Genomic DNA, 15,458 nt, shown 5'->3' with positions numbered 1-15,458 from the left:
CTATGTGGAGCAATGCTGTATTACTGTTTGTTAGATAGTTATAAAATTTTTTCTATCTTACTAAATAAAAAATAAAAAATCGCGATAAGCGACCTGTTAATATTAATATTAACCTTAAATTCCTATATCCGCGCATTGGTCTGTCAGACCGACGATATACGTTTGCCTTGTTTTCCATTTAAAAAAAAACAAGGCAAACGTATATCGTCGGTCTGACAGACCAATGCACGGGTATAGGAAGGTTAAGGGCTAAAACTTTAACAGATATCTTATTTTACCTTCCTGCAAGTATATATGCTATTCGTAAAATGAAAAAAAAAAGTTACTCCAAAATAACACCCTAATATATATATATATATATATATATTACACCCTAATATATATAACGGATGTGTAGCAATTTATTAAATATCTATACAATACATATCATATATCTAGATACATGTTTGCAATTTGTTAACACAATGTAATAATCTTACATATAAGTATATATATAAGTATATATATTGCAAACATGTATCTAGATATATGATATGTATTGTATAGATATTTAATAAATTGCTACACATCCGTTACCTCAATAAATATGTATGTGTCAATTTATCACTCACCGACCGTGATTCGCAACAGTGGAATTATATCTGCCGCGTAGCTTCGTTGAATCTGTATAACATACAAAAATAAAATTCATAGATATTAAAATCGAGATTAAAATGGTGTTCAAAAAACATGTTTTAAAATGTAATTCTTATAGCATCAAACATTTCATTTATTATTCAATTGGATATTTCTTTAAATAATAGCACATTTTCTAAAAATGATATTTATAAGAATCAATTTTTATAGAAATTTCTCCTTTTCTTCTAACTATTACTTCTAAATCATGATAAAATAAAAAGTCTCAAGAATAAACAAAAAAATTACTTTTACACAAAATAAAAATCAATATTTACCGCAAAGTTGTTCCGCTGGTGCCCGATGCCTCTCCCAGGCCTCCTCCTCCTCTCAGGCTGTCCTCTCGGTTCGCTCGATGCTCGACACAACTCCACTGGCATCACACGTACACATGGATAACTATAATCGCGCGATAATGCTTTTAATAAATTATTTACAACACGATTAATAACAAGTATTACTCTTGTACATTTTAATATTTGTAAATTTAATAAATTGTTAATAAAAGAATAACATTTAATAAAAATGCTTTTTTGAGATATTTTAAGTTATATAAAGTTTTTGATAAGAAAAAATTGCAAATCTTGATATAATATATGTACTATTATAAATTTTATCTGATATATATTAGCAAGTAAAATGTTATATATAATATTATATATATATTTGTTATTAATCGTACCAGTTAAAATACAGATAGCAATTTAGTTTTTGCCTTAAAATGTTCCTCAATTTATGTGCTTTCAAAATATGCACAATAAAATTTTTATGTGCATCCCCTTTGGCTAAGTACCCTATGATATTCATTTTTGGGAAGGTTCGTTGGCCAAAGGAGATGAGTATGAAAATCTCATTGTGCATATTTTAAAAGCACATAAATTAAGGAACATTTTAGGACAAAAACCAAATTGCTATCTGTATTTTAACTGTATTTTAATAATACCTAACATACTGTGACCTAACCTAGAAAAAAAAGTACAGAATGTAAGATTAATATATATATTTAATATAAAAGTATCAGTTAAAATATAATAAAGAGACAACATAGTTAGCCTATATTGTCTCTTTATTATATTTTAACTGATACTTTTATATTAAATATATATATTAATCTTACACATTCCGTACTTTTTTATATATATATTAATATATTTTTATATAAAAATTTTACATTCTGTATTTTATTTAATTATTAATTAATAAAGAGACAATATAGTGAGCCTATGTTGTCTCTTTATTATTTAAATAAAATTATGTACTTACCAGTATTTACACAATTTTTTCTTGCTGAGTTGAAATGCGCGCGTCATGACGTCATGGCGGCCGACGCGGACGTCTGCTCAGTAGAGATCAAACGTGATTGGCTCTTACTTTTTGAACCAACCAAACAACCTAGAGTATTGACTCAGCAGTTATCTGCTGAACGCGGCCATAGTTCTTTCTCCATATGCATCCTAAAGTTGCTAGTGACATTTTCCCTCCTGGAAATTACTAAACGGCTGCTCACTGCTGCTGCATTCTTGATTAAGGTTAAGGTAGTCCTTTCGCATATTCAAGTAAACAGTCCGTCATAAGGTAATTAAAAACATATTGCAACATCCCAATAATTATATTAAGTTGGCCAATAAGTCTGTGCGGTTTTTTACTTATAAATGTTACTTATAAATAACTGCACGACTTATTGGCTAACCTAATATTATTCCTTATTTTTCTCATTGTGTCCGAGCTCTAATACTTTTATTATAATGTTTATTATAGCCTTTTATACATAAAATAATAAAAGAAATTGTAAAAAAAACATAAAAAATTAATTTAAAAAATTAGATTGCATTTTGTAGAAGTATTTAATTTTACAAAATTACAACATGTATAAATATATATTTACTTTTTATTTTTAAATTATTATTTTTTATTATATTATAGTATATAACTAATTAAAATAATATGTGTTTATGTCAATTAAAATTTAAAGATTTTTGCAAAATTATTTATAAATTTAAAACATGAAAAATTCTTAAAAAAATTAGAATTTTGTACATTGCTTTCTCACCATTTTTAAGTGTGTAAATTAGGAATTTGCCAAAAGCATATCCCTGCACGCATGTGTGTGTATGTGTATATAATGTACCTTACAAATCCATTATTTGTTCCAGCGAGCAGGTACTTAAACTCTTGAATGATGGATCTGCTTATTACTGCTTCTGTAAGGAAAAAAGGCTGGAATTATTGAGGAAAGAGGCGATCAAGTGTGGACAAGTACCCAAGTACAACAGGTATCGGCATCTTGCTAAGGATAAAATTAAGGAAATGCTCCTGAAGGACTGGACTTATTGTATTAGATTTAAGGTATGTCTCTTCTAAACTTATATAATTTGATCGACACAGATCGACGGATAGACTGATAGTTGTTGATTTATTTATAGCAGTTGCTTTTGTTGAAAATATCAGTTGTCGTCCACGTCGGAAGCCTTTCGTGACATAGTTTACGGAGATGTGTTGCATGATATTACCAAGTCTGAAGGAGATCCAGTTATCATAAAATCAGCTATCCTACTTATCATTTTGCAAATGTAGTCGATGATCATTTTATGGAAATATCTCATGCCTTACGGGGTGTTGAATGGCAAGTTTCTATGCCTAAACATATTATGTTTTATAAGTAAGTATATAAGAAGTTTAACTTGAGATAAGTAAATCTCGTATAAAATTCTTATAATTAGCTGTATTATAAATTTTATCTATTACAGAGCACTTGGCTGGGATCCTCCAATATATGAACACTTACCTTTAATATTGAATGCAGATGGATCCAAGTTGTCGAAAAGACAAGGTGACATAAAGGTCGAGTCATTTAGGAAACAGGGTATTTTTCCATTAGCGTTGTTGAATTACGTGATAGGGGCTGGTGGTGGTTTTCACGGAGAACGGCAGAGCCAAGATCTTTGTGGGCATTTAGAAAAGATTGGCAGAATGAATGGTACGTATCTTGATGCTGAGTTTATGTCTCTTTATGTATATAACTTAATTAAGGAAACTTGAAAGTATATATATTTAATAATATATAAAATTTATTTACAGTAAAGGTGAGAAATATATGGATTACGGTATACATAGCAATCCACAACGTCGTTTTGTGTGGAATTCTCACCTTTTGAAGCCTGTAGAAAAAGATTTGCATTCTGAATGGATATTGTATATGATACACAGCTTTATTGGTCAGTCAAATGTGAGCATTTTTGAAAGATCTATGTATGTCACCGTTATTGCCCGAAGAAGTAACAAATATGCGGGAACACGTTTTTTTAAACGCGGTGCAAATTTTGACGTATGTCCAGATGCATTTATAATTGTATTTATAATATTTCTTGTAGATATTTGAACTAATCAATGATTATATGAATATAGGGAGATGTCGCGAACGAAGTAGAAACAGAACAAATCGTTCATGATTCTGGCGTAAGTTCTTTAAGTAAAGGTCGTTTCAGTTTTTTTGTACAAATGCGCGGATCAGTGCCCGCTCATTGGAGTCAGGATGTTAGTAAAATGGTCCCAAAACCGAAGTTATAATTTGTGATTTGTCCGATCCTTATGTAGAAACAGCAGGTACTGATATACAAATATTAACAAATTGATTTTATTCTGTGATTGTAAGATACATATAAAATTCTAATTCATTTGAAATATTTTTAGGGGCGCATTTTAATCAACTGTTGAAAAGATATGGATCACCAATAATTATATTAAATTTAGTAAAAAAACGGGAGAAAAAGAAACATGAAAGTACATTAAGCGAAGAATTAAGTATGGCTGTGAAATATTTGAATCAATTCCTACCTCCCGAGCATCACATTATTTTGATATGGCACGTATGAGTAAAAGGTAAGTTTATATTAACATTAAAATATACAAAATGACAATTTTATTCTAATTTTTTGTCTTTTTTACAGAAAAAAGGTGAACGTTATGGGACGATTAGCAAACATTGCTTACAATGCTGTATTAAAGACTGGTATTTGTCAGTTACAAAATCCTTATTACAATAAGAGAAATCTATTCTCATTACAATAATACGAGAAAACTTCACAAGACAAATTCAAGCTCGACTTTATCATCTAATGTAAACGACACCAAAAGCTCTTTTAATACTTCAATTAAAATGGATTATAATAGGCAAACAAATTCCGGAACATGGTTCCGATTCAAATACAGAAATCAATAAAACAAATGAATTAAATCAAATCCAAAACAAAGTGAGGGAATGTTTTGCTAAGAGAGGAACTATGCAAACTGGAATCATCAGAACAAATTGTGTAGATTGTTTAAATCAAACTAATACAGCTCAGTTTGCAATAGGAAAATGTGCTTTAGGGTTTCAGTTGTGTGCTTTGGGTGTACTAGAATCTCCTAAACTCGAATTTGATTCTGATTGCGTGAGGATGTTAGAAGAATTGTACAAGGATCATGGAGATACTTTAGTCTTGCAATATGGTGGTTCGCAACTAGTTCACAGAATTAAGACATATAGGTAGATGAACGTTATTACATTTAAACGTGGCAATAATATAATTTTGATTATACGAAACTATTGTCATTTAGAAAAACTGCTCCATGGACAAGTCAAGGCAACGATATTATGCAAACTTTCATTTCAAACTTAAAGTTTCAAATTGTTTCAAACTTAAAGATATTTTTTACATTTCTTGTCATGCTTTGTATGCACAGATAGGTTTACAAGATTTTTAGTAAATATAAGATTATTTAATTTCAAGATTAAAATAGGATATAATTGAATGCACTTATCAATGCGATGCGCAGTAATAGGGTTGTATTCGCGCGTATGCAACACTGATCTGTAAAATATCAATATATTTAAATAAATATCCAAATTAATATTTCAAATTTCAATATTAAAAATAATATTATTACATGCATTTAACTTTTTATTCTTAATCTTTTTCACTCTTCATAAATTCTTAATTTTTCGTATTTTTTAACTTTTTAATTAAATATTTAATTTAAAAAATTACGTAACTCGAATCTCTACATGAAATCTTTTCACATAAAAACTAATTTGATAAATAGAATCCCTAATTCTTGCGTATATTTATAATTTAAATAATTATAATTTTTTAAACGTAAGATATTACGAGTATCTTGAATTTTATAAGTACTTTATTAAATAATTTAAGCCTCTCAAATGTCAAAAAATATATAATATTTTATATGTTATTATATATAAGAAATACAAATATTTCTTAAAAATAAAATAATATTGTTGGAAAGTAATTCTCGCGCCACACCGAACGCACGAATCCCGTGTCTGGGTTTTCATGGGCAGTGAAATGCTGCGGCAGCGAACAGCGGTTTAGTAATTTCTTAGAAAATTCCTAGGAAATTACTAAACTTTCCTAGAAATTATTGACCGAAACTCGCATTAAAGTTACATATTTAAAGCGCCGGATACGAGAAATATAACCTGTAAACACATATTTAAAAAAAAATTTTAAATGTTATACAGATTAAAATCTGAGAAGATTTAAAGGCAGTAAACAATTGCAAGTTTGAGTCATTTTGCGCTGTAATAATTTTGGAAAAGGATTGAAGGATTGACTTGTAATCACCTTTGTGAAGTGTATAATCAAAAAGAGATTTATAAAATATGATGTTTCTGCATAGGAAGATAGAGGAAGGATATGATAATTGATTCATGATTCTATATTATATACGTAACATCTTTAGATTAAAAAAATGGAAGATATTACTGTTAATTGGCATTTGCGTTCTTGCCTTAAGAATAAACGTTATTTTACAAAGTTTATATCCTTCTGTGACACAGCTGACGGAGCTGCACAAGTGTCCGGCGTGTTATGGGGTTTCTGCGTGTCACAACATTCACAAAATAGATCTCTTATGGAATGATGTTAATGCGATAATCTCTCACTTGTTCAGCATCAAAAATGTATTCTTTGGAACGTATGATCAAAGCAAAGTGGTGCTGAAGAAGCTGGCACACTCTTCTGAATTAAAAGCGCTTGACGTTACATTATGCAACAAACTCCATTTGGGATATCCCTGCTCGATTCTTGTTCCATTAGACAGATATGCGCCAGATTTTTATGATCTTATCAGAAAAACAATTACTTCCGATTTTTCCCAAGATGATACAAGTCGCCTGAGACTTTGTCCAACATTAGGGCACTTAGACGATTTGTTTTATAATGTCCATCTTAACAATAAACACATCAATCCCACACAATATCTAATTAATCTCTGGACATTGGTTTCCATAAATCCAGAGCCGTTAATCCTTCAGGTAAATTACGAAAGTTCATAAAATCTATATAGTTTATTTTATTAAATTACAAGAGTTGTTAAATGATATATTCTTGAATGGAAAAATTAATATAATTATATACCTTGTGTTTTATCTTCGTTCTTTTCAGATATTATCTGCTGAAGATGGATGGCCTGTGCCAAAATATTTTGGAGCTTGTGGTAGGATTATCATTGAAGAATATATTGGTTTACCACTTTCGGATTGTTATGACAAATCTTGGATTGATAGAGTAAAAATAGCTTCGAGCCTCTTAAATGCCGCTTATATGTTCACCTTCAAAAACAAAAAATTCAGTTTTTATTTAACGGATATATCGGCTGATAATATTGCTGTTGATAATGAAAATATAGCCAAATTTATCGATTTGGAGAATATTATTATTGTTGACAAAAATATTTCTCAAGAAGGTAAAATTTTCTTGTTACAAGGCTATTGATGAAATACGTGTTGTACTGCATTTGTGTGATATTAATTTGTAGATGAGCCAAAGGAATGGCAGAAAATACACGAGAACACAATGCATTTCGATTGTCCCAACTGTTTTGCATTTTCTTCTAAGGATATTTGTAGCCATCATCTAAGTGATCACAATTATTATGCAATTTGTCAGGTACTTGCTATTTTATTTATATATAATTAAAGAGTCAGATATATCAAGTATCTTTTCATACATTGCATGTTAACTTGTACGCCCCATATTCAAAAGTCTGTGATTGCAGCTTTTATTAAGTTCAGGAAATGAAAATCCATTTCCCGGTGGATTTCTTTACGATGCACCTACTGATATTGAACAGCAATATCCAGATATTGAGTATCTGTTGCAACAATGTGCCGTTCCTGATTTTACTACTTCCAGAATATTTGTTGGGCAACGACTTAAGACGCTACTGGATATAATTTTAAGAGAATTACCTCAACATGAATACAACGTAAAGTAGCTTAAGTTACAATAGTAGCTTGAAAAATTTTTTAGTATTATTATATTATGTTGAACATTTCAGATGTATATCTTACTCTTCTTTTAATAATCTTTTTCAAAGAATATCTTGAAAATCTAGCTTGAAAAATCTTTTAGTATTATTATATTATGTTGAATATTTCAGATGTATATCTTACTCTTTTTTTAAATAATCTTTTTTAAAGAATATCTTATGTATATTTTTTGTACTTAACACTAATCTATAATTTAATATTATATTGTAAACTATTTTATCAATAATGTTAAAATTGTATATATATAAAAATTGTGGTGTATAATCATAATTAAATTGAAGACGGTAATAAAACTATACTTGTATGTATCACCTGACTTGCTACTTTGACATTATTGATTTGTAAGCGATAATTGATCTATCTGTGCATACAGATTATGCAAAGTTAGAAATAAAAGGAGACAAAATATTCTCTGTACATTTTAATATAATAGAAATATGCTTATACATCCTACTTACATAGTAGTGGTAAAAAATACTTGGCATTGCAAGACAATTTTGCATGCGCCATATTCGATATGATATTTAATTATCTACTTAATTACAAATATTTTACAGCCTTTTTTCAGCATGTGTCAGATACTTATTGTTAGTTGAAAAATTAAACACGATTGTCTAAGGTTACTGATCAGTTATGAATATGTACTCGTAGTAATGTAAAAATTTTATATAAGTTTTATGTAATAAAAAATATGTAATTTATATATATTATAAATTATACATATATATATATGTATATGTTATAAGTTATTGTTCATGTCTATAAAAAGAAAGTTGAATTAAAATATGAATTTCCAAATATTTAAAAACTAATTTTACTTTGCTATGTGCGTGAATCATTACTTTCCTAGGAATTAACTCAAGAAAAAAATTACTTGGCAGTCTTATTAATGTCTTATCAAGGTTTTTCATGAGTTTAAGCTCCTTAGTATAACAGTCTAGTTTGTTGTATTGTCTACAATTTGTGGTATTGACAATTTTTGAACTTCTTCCTTTAATAACAGAATCTCTAACACTAACTTTTGAATTGTGTCATCTTTAATGCGATTATCATTTTTTAAATTCACAATAGTATCTTTTAATCCATTTATTATCACATCCTTGTCGTTATTAAAGTTCTGCAGAAGCTGACTTGTCGATGGTCGTTTGACGGGATTCTCTTGTACCAATTGTTTGACGATTTGTGCCTAAGTAAAAGCATATATACAATTCAGATTTAGTAAAAACCAATATAAAAATGTTGATATATAATATAAAATATAATAAATAATTCAATATATATTTTAAACTCACCCACTTGTGTCGCTTGAGATCTTCTGGTACGTTACCAGACTTTAAGCAACTAATTATAGTGCTTAATTCCATTTGGGTTTTTATTGAAATTAAAAGCTCAACGAGGACGATTCCTATGCTGTAGACATCACTCTGCGAATAAAAAGAATATCAAAATAGAGGGTGTATTAAAGTATATAAATGTTATATATAGGTATAATTTTTTTTCATCAAAATTTTCTTTTTTATCTCTTAATTACCTTTGGATCACAATTTCCCTTAAGTTGTTCCGGTGCTGCATACATATGAGTACCAACCACAGAATGATGATTTCCTATTTGTAATGGACATGCTAAACCGAAATCACCTAATTGAATCTGAAGCCGTCCAGATGTCGAGATAAATATATTGCTTGGCTGAAAACGTAAACATATTCTATTACATTTCAAAAGAGATTGCACCGTGACGTTGATCAAGATATGAGCATCGTTACCTTTATATCGTGATGCACGATTTTCTGAGAATGCATATAATCGACTCCACAAAGAATCTGTTGGAATATCGCTCTAGCTAATGGTTCAGGTGTTACATTTATTCTACCGCGCAGCCATTGTTCGAGTGTCTGTTCACACAAGGCCATTTGAATGTATAAAGTCACATACGGTCGACTCTGTTGACCCAAAACATTTGCCAAATATTAAAATTTATGTTTAGCAATATACTTTCAATATCCACAATCTGTGTTTCAAAACAAAAAATGCGTTTATGTCGGTTTATGTCATATGTATGACAATATATTATATTTATATTGTCCACTTACTTTATCGTACGTGCATACATCTCGGCTAGAGGATTCTTCGACCGAATAGCTACCACTAGTATCCGTATCTATAATTGTTTCATCTAGATTTTCATTGCTCTTGCTATTTCGGAAAGACACTACGTCTGAACTGGACTCCTCAGTAGATTCTTCCTCGTTACTTTTCTCAATTATTCTCTCTTCTGTGATATCAGCCGACGAATCGAGTTCTTCAAATCTCTTACTAATAGTGTCATGATTGGTATCACTATCATCAATATTCCCATATATCTTACTTCGCTTTTTCGTTTTAACATCTGTATACATATCAATTACAGAAGATATTTTAGTATCAAGTAATATATTTTAATTGTGATATATCTTAGTGTTAAATTAAGATTCAGACCTTTTTTGCTATTGAATAAATCTTCGATCAACGATTTGTACGACTTGGACTCCTTTCGATGGCGTTTCGACGTATGCGATCTGTATGATTTACGATCTGGGGGTGGCACACTACTCGAATTGTAGGACGATGATTCAATCCAAGCCGCATTGTAGGAAACAATATTAGTATGATTTAATTTAGCCAATGCCCTTACTTCATTCAATTGCTTCTGTATAATCTCTATACGATCAGTGGGCATGGTAATTTTTTTAATCGCATATTCGATGCCGTCGAGACGATGTCGCGCTTTATAGACTTCACCGAAACCTCCGCGAGCGATAAAACTTATTTCCTGAAATTCCTCGTGGTATCGCAATTTCGGTATTAGGAACCTGTAAACAACGCCAATGTGACGTTACAATGTCACAAGATCTGGAAGGACGTATTATATATGAAATACTGTAAATACTTTGGCATAAACATAACACTGTCGCTTTCAGGCTGACCGCGAGCGACTGAGAGCATCTGACAGAAAGCACGTTGGTACTTTCCTTTTAGCGTTTCAAATTCCATTGTATCGTAGGTGTCATTAATTAATTGCAAGTCGTGTAGTTTCTTACAGATAGCTGTAAAATAAACTTTATCATTAGCTTCCAGCAGAAATATTTCTACGCGTGTCAATAATGTTTACAGAAAAAAGATCAATTGCCATAATATAATTTCTCTCTGCGAACTTTATCCCCTTCTAATATAGCGCATAATTGTTGTAGGAGCGATTCGATTAAGACAGTGGCTTGAGTCAATTGCGGCTTTCGTGACTTTCCTGCTGGCATAATTTTCCCGCTGTTTTGATTTTCGTCGATATTATTCAAGCAAAACGTCGATCTCATGTTGTCACCTGTTCCCAAACAAATCAAGATTTTCAAATACCAGACATTAAGTATCCCAATTTTAAAAAATTTCAAAAATGCCTGCTTGAATTCTCAATCATAAAAAAATGATGCAACATATGAGGTATATATATACACATGATAAAATATAATATAAAAAAAAATTGAAAAAAATTATTCTAAATAGACATTTTTGCAGGGTATCTTTTCTCCCTTCCTTTTAATAAATCAGTCACTTAAAAACAAAATAAACACTATAGATTCGAAATTTTCGCTCTCTCTGTAAAAAAATCTAATTTTTATATTTCGTAAAAAAAGAATGTATAGATTTCAGGATAAATTCATTCGGGTGACAAATTCTAACGTAAAGGTCACTCAATCCCACATTTCGGAAGAAAACTGTATGCGTCGCATATTCGAAATAGGGCGCCAGATTACCCTGGTCGAACGTGGTTATGGTGGTCAGATCGTTCCAAGGATGGTCCGTCTGCTCCGGACTCCTTGCCGCTCCGACATCGCATTCCGATTCCCTTCTGGCGCGCTCCATGCCGTGCCATGCGCGAGCGGACCGGCGGCGTGACTGACTGACAGCTCCGAGGAGTCCGAGGTCCCACCTGCCGAACTGTAAACGCTGTGAATCGACGCGATCGACTGACTGACGTGCTCGTAAACATGCTCCGCGCACCCTGCCTACCTTTCCCGAAATCCCGTCCCGGTCACCGCGTTCAGGTTCAGGCAAGGTCCAACCGGACGTGGAGACGCCGGGATCCGCGAGGACCGAAACGAGGCGACGCGCGATTCCGCGAATTTCGACATTGTGCCGAAATAAGGGTAGATTTGAGGGTTCGAGAGTTTCTGGAATATTCGAGACTCGTCACGCGCACTGGGATGCCAGTTCGACAATAAAGTCAAACGTGCGTTTATTAATTCGATCTTCTCCTAAACTCTTCCCGAGGACTTCAATCAGAATTTGCATAATCGCATAAAAGGCGCGTGCGAAAAGAAACGCAAGAGAAATAATGCGTTAAATTCGATTTTTTGATTTTTATTTCGTAGGCGCAGATAAAATTTATCTGCGGTCGGTACCGACATTTATCGACGTTCAGCTACCGGCGGCGCGCGGCGCTGCGAAGTTTTCGGGAGATGGTGCACGCACGCAGATGGTGCGGGGTGCGGTAGCGTTCAATTGCCGTTGAAAATAGTCGACAACAACGACGTCTCTCGTTCTTCGCATTTGCCTGCATTTGCCCGCAAAGGGCGCAAAGCAAAGCTCGCATGCTCGCATTCACGGACGTCGCGCTGCGATAGAAAAATCCCGACTTCGTGCGATTGCATTTCAATATGGCGAACCGCGACAAAGGACGCAGAAAGTGGGGAGGATTTTCACAAGGTATCTCGGCGAAAATGTCATTATTTCGCGAGCGAAGCGACCGTAGCGGCGTCGCGCCGTCGCCGGCACCCTCGCGCGCCCAACTTCTGGCCGAATTCGCGATCCTTCCCCCGCGATCCGGATCGCGTATAACGTGCGAAATTAACCTCACCGCGCGAGATAACCTACAAACACCGCGGGGCATCCTGCGATGTCGCGTTACTTTACGGCGGTTTGGGCGACGCGACGATCGAATCCCACGATCGCGACGGTCCTCGTTCGACCGAGCGAATTCGGTGCTGCACGATCCGCGATCGGTTTCCGACCTGGGTGGCGGTACCCGTCCGAGGAGGGGACGTTCCGCTTGGTAAATTCCGGCGTCGTCGAGAGTGTCAGTACAAACGGTTCCATATATTTTCGTTAAAAGTTGATAAATCTCGCTCCGCGGTTTCTCCGAATCCGCTACGTTCATCGAGGACTAAATCGTCCTGGATACGAGGCTTTTTTGAGCTACGGGTAGGACGTATCAGGTGTATAAGTTTGCGGGATTTTTGTCCACTCTTGCGACGACAATGACGACATTCTTTAATCTGTATATACAATATTGCGCGTGATATTGAGTAATTCTTGAGATATGTTACAGAGAAAATAATGTTGAAGCATCACAGTTACTTTATTTGCTATTGTGTATTTGAATTAGAAGTATATACGTGCATGAGATATTTGATTTCGTAATTTAAGTAATTGATTCTGTCGGTTCAAATCAGCCTTTGTTTTGCAGCGTATTTTTATTACTGTACTATACAAGTATTGAAAAAATATGATTAAAAGAGAAAAGGCTATTACTGTGATGTATATATCATACGTGTAACATATAATTTATATACATTTCTGTATTAAAATTGCTGCTGTTATATAATTTTTATGAAATAATTTAATAACAATTTATATGTGTGATTAATGAAATTATAATTAAACATGTAAAATATTTGAATAAAGCGTTTATGAGTATAAGAAATAAATTAATTGAAAAACTTGAATTTTTTTATGAGTAGCATTGTAATAACAATTTTCAGAGTCAATGACTTCTAAATTGGAGAAGGACAGACTGGCAGGGATACGCGGCGGAGGAAATAGAGCATCTCAGGCTTTATATAGGCCGGGAAGTGGCCCTTTACGTAAGTCAGGCAGATCTAACAGCACTGCCGACGAATATGACAATGAAAATGGCTCGCAAGAAAAATCCAGAATGACCTCCGTCCAGTATCGTCCGAGACAGTCGCAAGTCAATAGAGCTAATCAGGCGCAGGACAGTCCACCTCTGTCACAAATCGACAATGTAGCTGAAAAACTGGACAATACCCATATTAACTATAGAAATAGCAGCAATAGCGAACCGGCACAGAGCACTGGTAACAGCTCTGGCGGAGGAGCAGGTAGAAACGATCCAAAAAAGAAAAATAGGAAGCCTGAGCAGTTGCTATATGTACCGAAAAAAGTGAAGGAAGCATTGGCTGAACAGGACGGAACCAATAGGTAAAAAAAATTGCCTCTTTTTGTTCTCATTGATCTAAGATGCATAAAACTACCCTGATGATAAAAAAGTAATGCTTAATACGGAAAAACAATATGGCAGTAGTGTTTATTACATTATCCTGATATGAGTTAATGAATTCTGTTAGATCTCCCAGCCATTCCGCGTGGGAACGAGAGAGAGAAGATAGTAATGATCGCGATTCGCATTCCAATCGTAATCATAAAAGCGATTGTAGTCGAGCGAGCAGTCACAGCACGCGAGACAATGAAAGCGAAGGCAGAGGTAGAGATGACACCAGTAAACGGTATTCGGGTAACCGTCGACATCGTCATGCGAACGAGAACGAGGAGCGTTGGTATTGGCGATCCGAATCACCGGTATCCGCTAGAAACTGTGCGAATCGAAAGGATAATCTACGTGAAGTCAGACAGGTTTGTTTGATTTGAAATATTAAAGTACTATAATAATAGATTATAAAATTATAATGCAGAAGTCTGGATAGCTCAACGTGGAAATAAATTTTTTTTATGTGTTATTAGGGCTCGGAACCTTTATCTATGACCAACCAGAACGATTTTAATCGTACGCGAGACACTCGTAGTGTTGAGCCCGCTGGGCATTCGGATAAGTTTCAAGGCAAGCCACCCTCAGGCCGACGCGGCAACGCGAAAGACAGTTTATCGAAAAATATAAAGTTAGAACAACTGCCACCACGATTTCAAAAGAAATATCTTCTTGATAATGGGTACGCGTTACCTAGCAACAATCCAGGAACGTCCACAGAGGACACCTGGAACGGTAGCAGCATTACATTTCAGGTAAAAATTCGTTCAGTGCTGTTTTATCTTATTTTTTATATTTTGCGGGTATTAATTTATATCCAATATGGTGATTTATAATTGAAGTAACATGTGGATTCTAATATGTATTAGCAGGGTATGTCCAGTTATAATTACTCACCAGCGATGCAGCATTCGCAAACCATGCAAAATCTGCCACCATCTGGATCGTTGCCACCGCAATCTAATTGGGCTAATACCGTACCGACGAGAAGCAGAGGTAGAGGTAGACTGAGACCCGAGGAATTAGATGGTACAGCAAGCAGCAATTTCAGGCCTGTTACACCTGAACAGTACTCTGCTCCGAGTTCCAGATCCCATACTCCTAGCCAGGAATATATGAATCGGTAGAAATATATA

General features: G+C 33.7%; 3 protein-coding genes, 1 long non-coding RNA gene and 1 pseudogene across 7 annotated transcripts in view; 3 read left to right on the top strand and 2 right to left on the bottom strand.

Moving 5' to 3' along the window:
- Positions 1–609: 609 nt before the first annotated feature.
- LOC139824528 (uncharacterized) lies at positions 610–1,987 on the bottom strand. Its single transcript, XR_011735162.1, has 3 exons — positions 1,939–1,987; positions 954–1,074; positions 610–663 (listed from the first exon to the last, which is right to left on the bottom strand). It is a non-coding gene; the product is annotated as an uncharacterized lncRNA (long non-coding RNA).
- A 4-nt stretch (positions 1,988–1,991) lies between these two features.
- Positions 1,992–5,574, top strand: LOC139824529 (polyphosphoinositide phosphatase-like; annotated as a pseudogene).
- Positions 5,575–6,102: 528 nt separating this feature from the next.
- Positions 6,103–8,248, top strand: LOC139824532 (divergent protein kinase domain 2A). Of its 2 annotated transcripts, none has more exons than XM_071797069.1 (4): positions 6,103–6,988; positions 7,119–7,419; positions 7,492–7,622; positions 7,719–7,898. In XM_071797069.1, exons 1-4 carry the CDS (start codon positions 6,383–6,385, stop codon positions 7,752–7,754), a joined length of 1,074 nt encoding a protein of 357 aa, XP_071653170.1. In that variant the 5' UTR covers positions 6,103–6,382; the 3' UTR covers positions 7,755–7,898. The 2 variants fall into 2 exon arrangements, with proteins under 2 accessions (XP_071653170.1, XP_071653169.1); XM_071797068.1 differs by having other exon boundaries at positions 6,105–6,988; positions 7,732–8,248.
- A 163-nt stretch (positions 8,249–8,411) lies between these two features.
- Positions 8,412–12,180, bottom strand: LOC139824531 (eukaryotic translation initiation factor 2-alpha kinase 1). 2 transcript variants are annotated; one of them, XM_071797066.1, is made up of 10 exons: positions 12,048–12,180; positions 11,792–11,975; positions 11,173–11,361; positions 10,933–11,089; positions 10,482–10,855; positions 10,097–10,392; positions 9,770–9,946; positions 9,537–9,692; positions 9,298–9,429; positions 8,412–9,191 (listed from the first exon to the last, which is right to left on the bottom strand). In XM_071797066.1, exons 2-10 carry the CDS (start codon positions 11,898–11,900, stop codon positions 8,943–8,945), a joined length of 1,839 nt encoding a protein of 612 aa, XP_071653167.1. In that variant the 5' UTR covers positions 11,901–11,975; positions 12,048–12,180; the 3' UTR covers positions 8,412–8,942. The 2 variants fall into 2 exon arrangements, with proteins under 2 accessions (XP_071653167.1, XP_071653168.1); XM_071797067.1 differs by lacking the exon at positions 11,173–11,361.
- Positions 12,178–15,458, top strand: part of LOC139824530 (telomerase-binding protein EST1A) — an 86,260-nt gene continuing 82,979 nt past the window's right edge. Inside the window, exons 1-5 of one of the 2 annotated variants that reach the window (XM_071797065.1) lie at positions 12,178–12,743; positions 13,799–14,258; positions 14,405–14,690; positions 14,799–15,077; positions 15,195–15,445. In XM_071797065.1, coding sequence (XP_071653166.1) covers positions 12,695–12,743; positions 13,799–14,258; positions 14,405–14,690; positions 14,799–15,077; positions 15,195–15,445 — 1,325 coding nt within the window. In that variant the 5' untranslated portion in view covers positions 12,178–12,694. Of the gene's footprint in view, positions 12,744–13,798; positions 14,259–14,404; positions 14,691–14,798; positions 15,078–15,191; positions 15,446–15,458 lie in introns of both variants that reach the window. The other variant, XM_071797064.1, reaches the window with a different exon arrangement.

Source organism: Temnothorax longispinosus, unplaced genomic scaffold (assembly GCF_030848805.1).
Source record: "Temnothorax longispinosus isolate EJ_2023e unplaced genomic scaffold, Tlon_JGU_v1 HiC_scaffold_42, whole genome shotgun sequence".
NCBI lineage: Eukaryota > Metazoa > Arthropoda > Insecta > Hymenoptera > Formicidae > Temnothorax > Temnothorax longispinosus.
Note: the sequence above shows the minus strand (reverse complement) of the source record. Positions and strands in the feature narration are given on the sequence as shown.

Excerpts from the sequence above, each read along its gene's own strand:
- LOC139824532 (XM_071797068.1), top strand. The coding sequence starts at position 6,383 with ATGATTCTATATTATATACGTAACATCTTTAGATTAAAAAAATGGAAG. Across the intron at positions 6,989-7,118 it reads CAGAGCCGTTAATCCTTCAG|ATATTATCTGCTGAAGATGG; the intron begins GTAAATTACGAA and ends CGTTCTTTTCAG. Across the intron at positions 7,623-7,731 it reads ATTATTATGCAATTTGTCAG|CTTTTATTAAGTTCAGGAAA; the intron begins GTACTTGCTATT and ends CTGTGATTGCAG.
- LOC139824531 (XM_071797066.1), bottom strand. The coding sequence starts at position 11,900 with ATGGAGCGCGCCAGAAGGGAATCGGAATGCGATGTCGGAGCGGCAAGG. Across the intron at positions 10,856-10,932 it reads AGTGTTATGTTTATGCCAAA|GTTCCTAATACCGAAATTGC; the intron begins GTATTTACAGTA and ends CGTTGTTTACAG. Across the intron at positions 9,947-10,096 it reads ATGTATGCACGTACGATAAA|AGTCGACCGTATGTGACTTT; the intron begins GTAAGTGGACAA and ends TTGGGTCAACAG.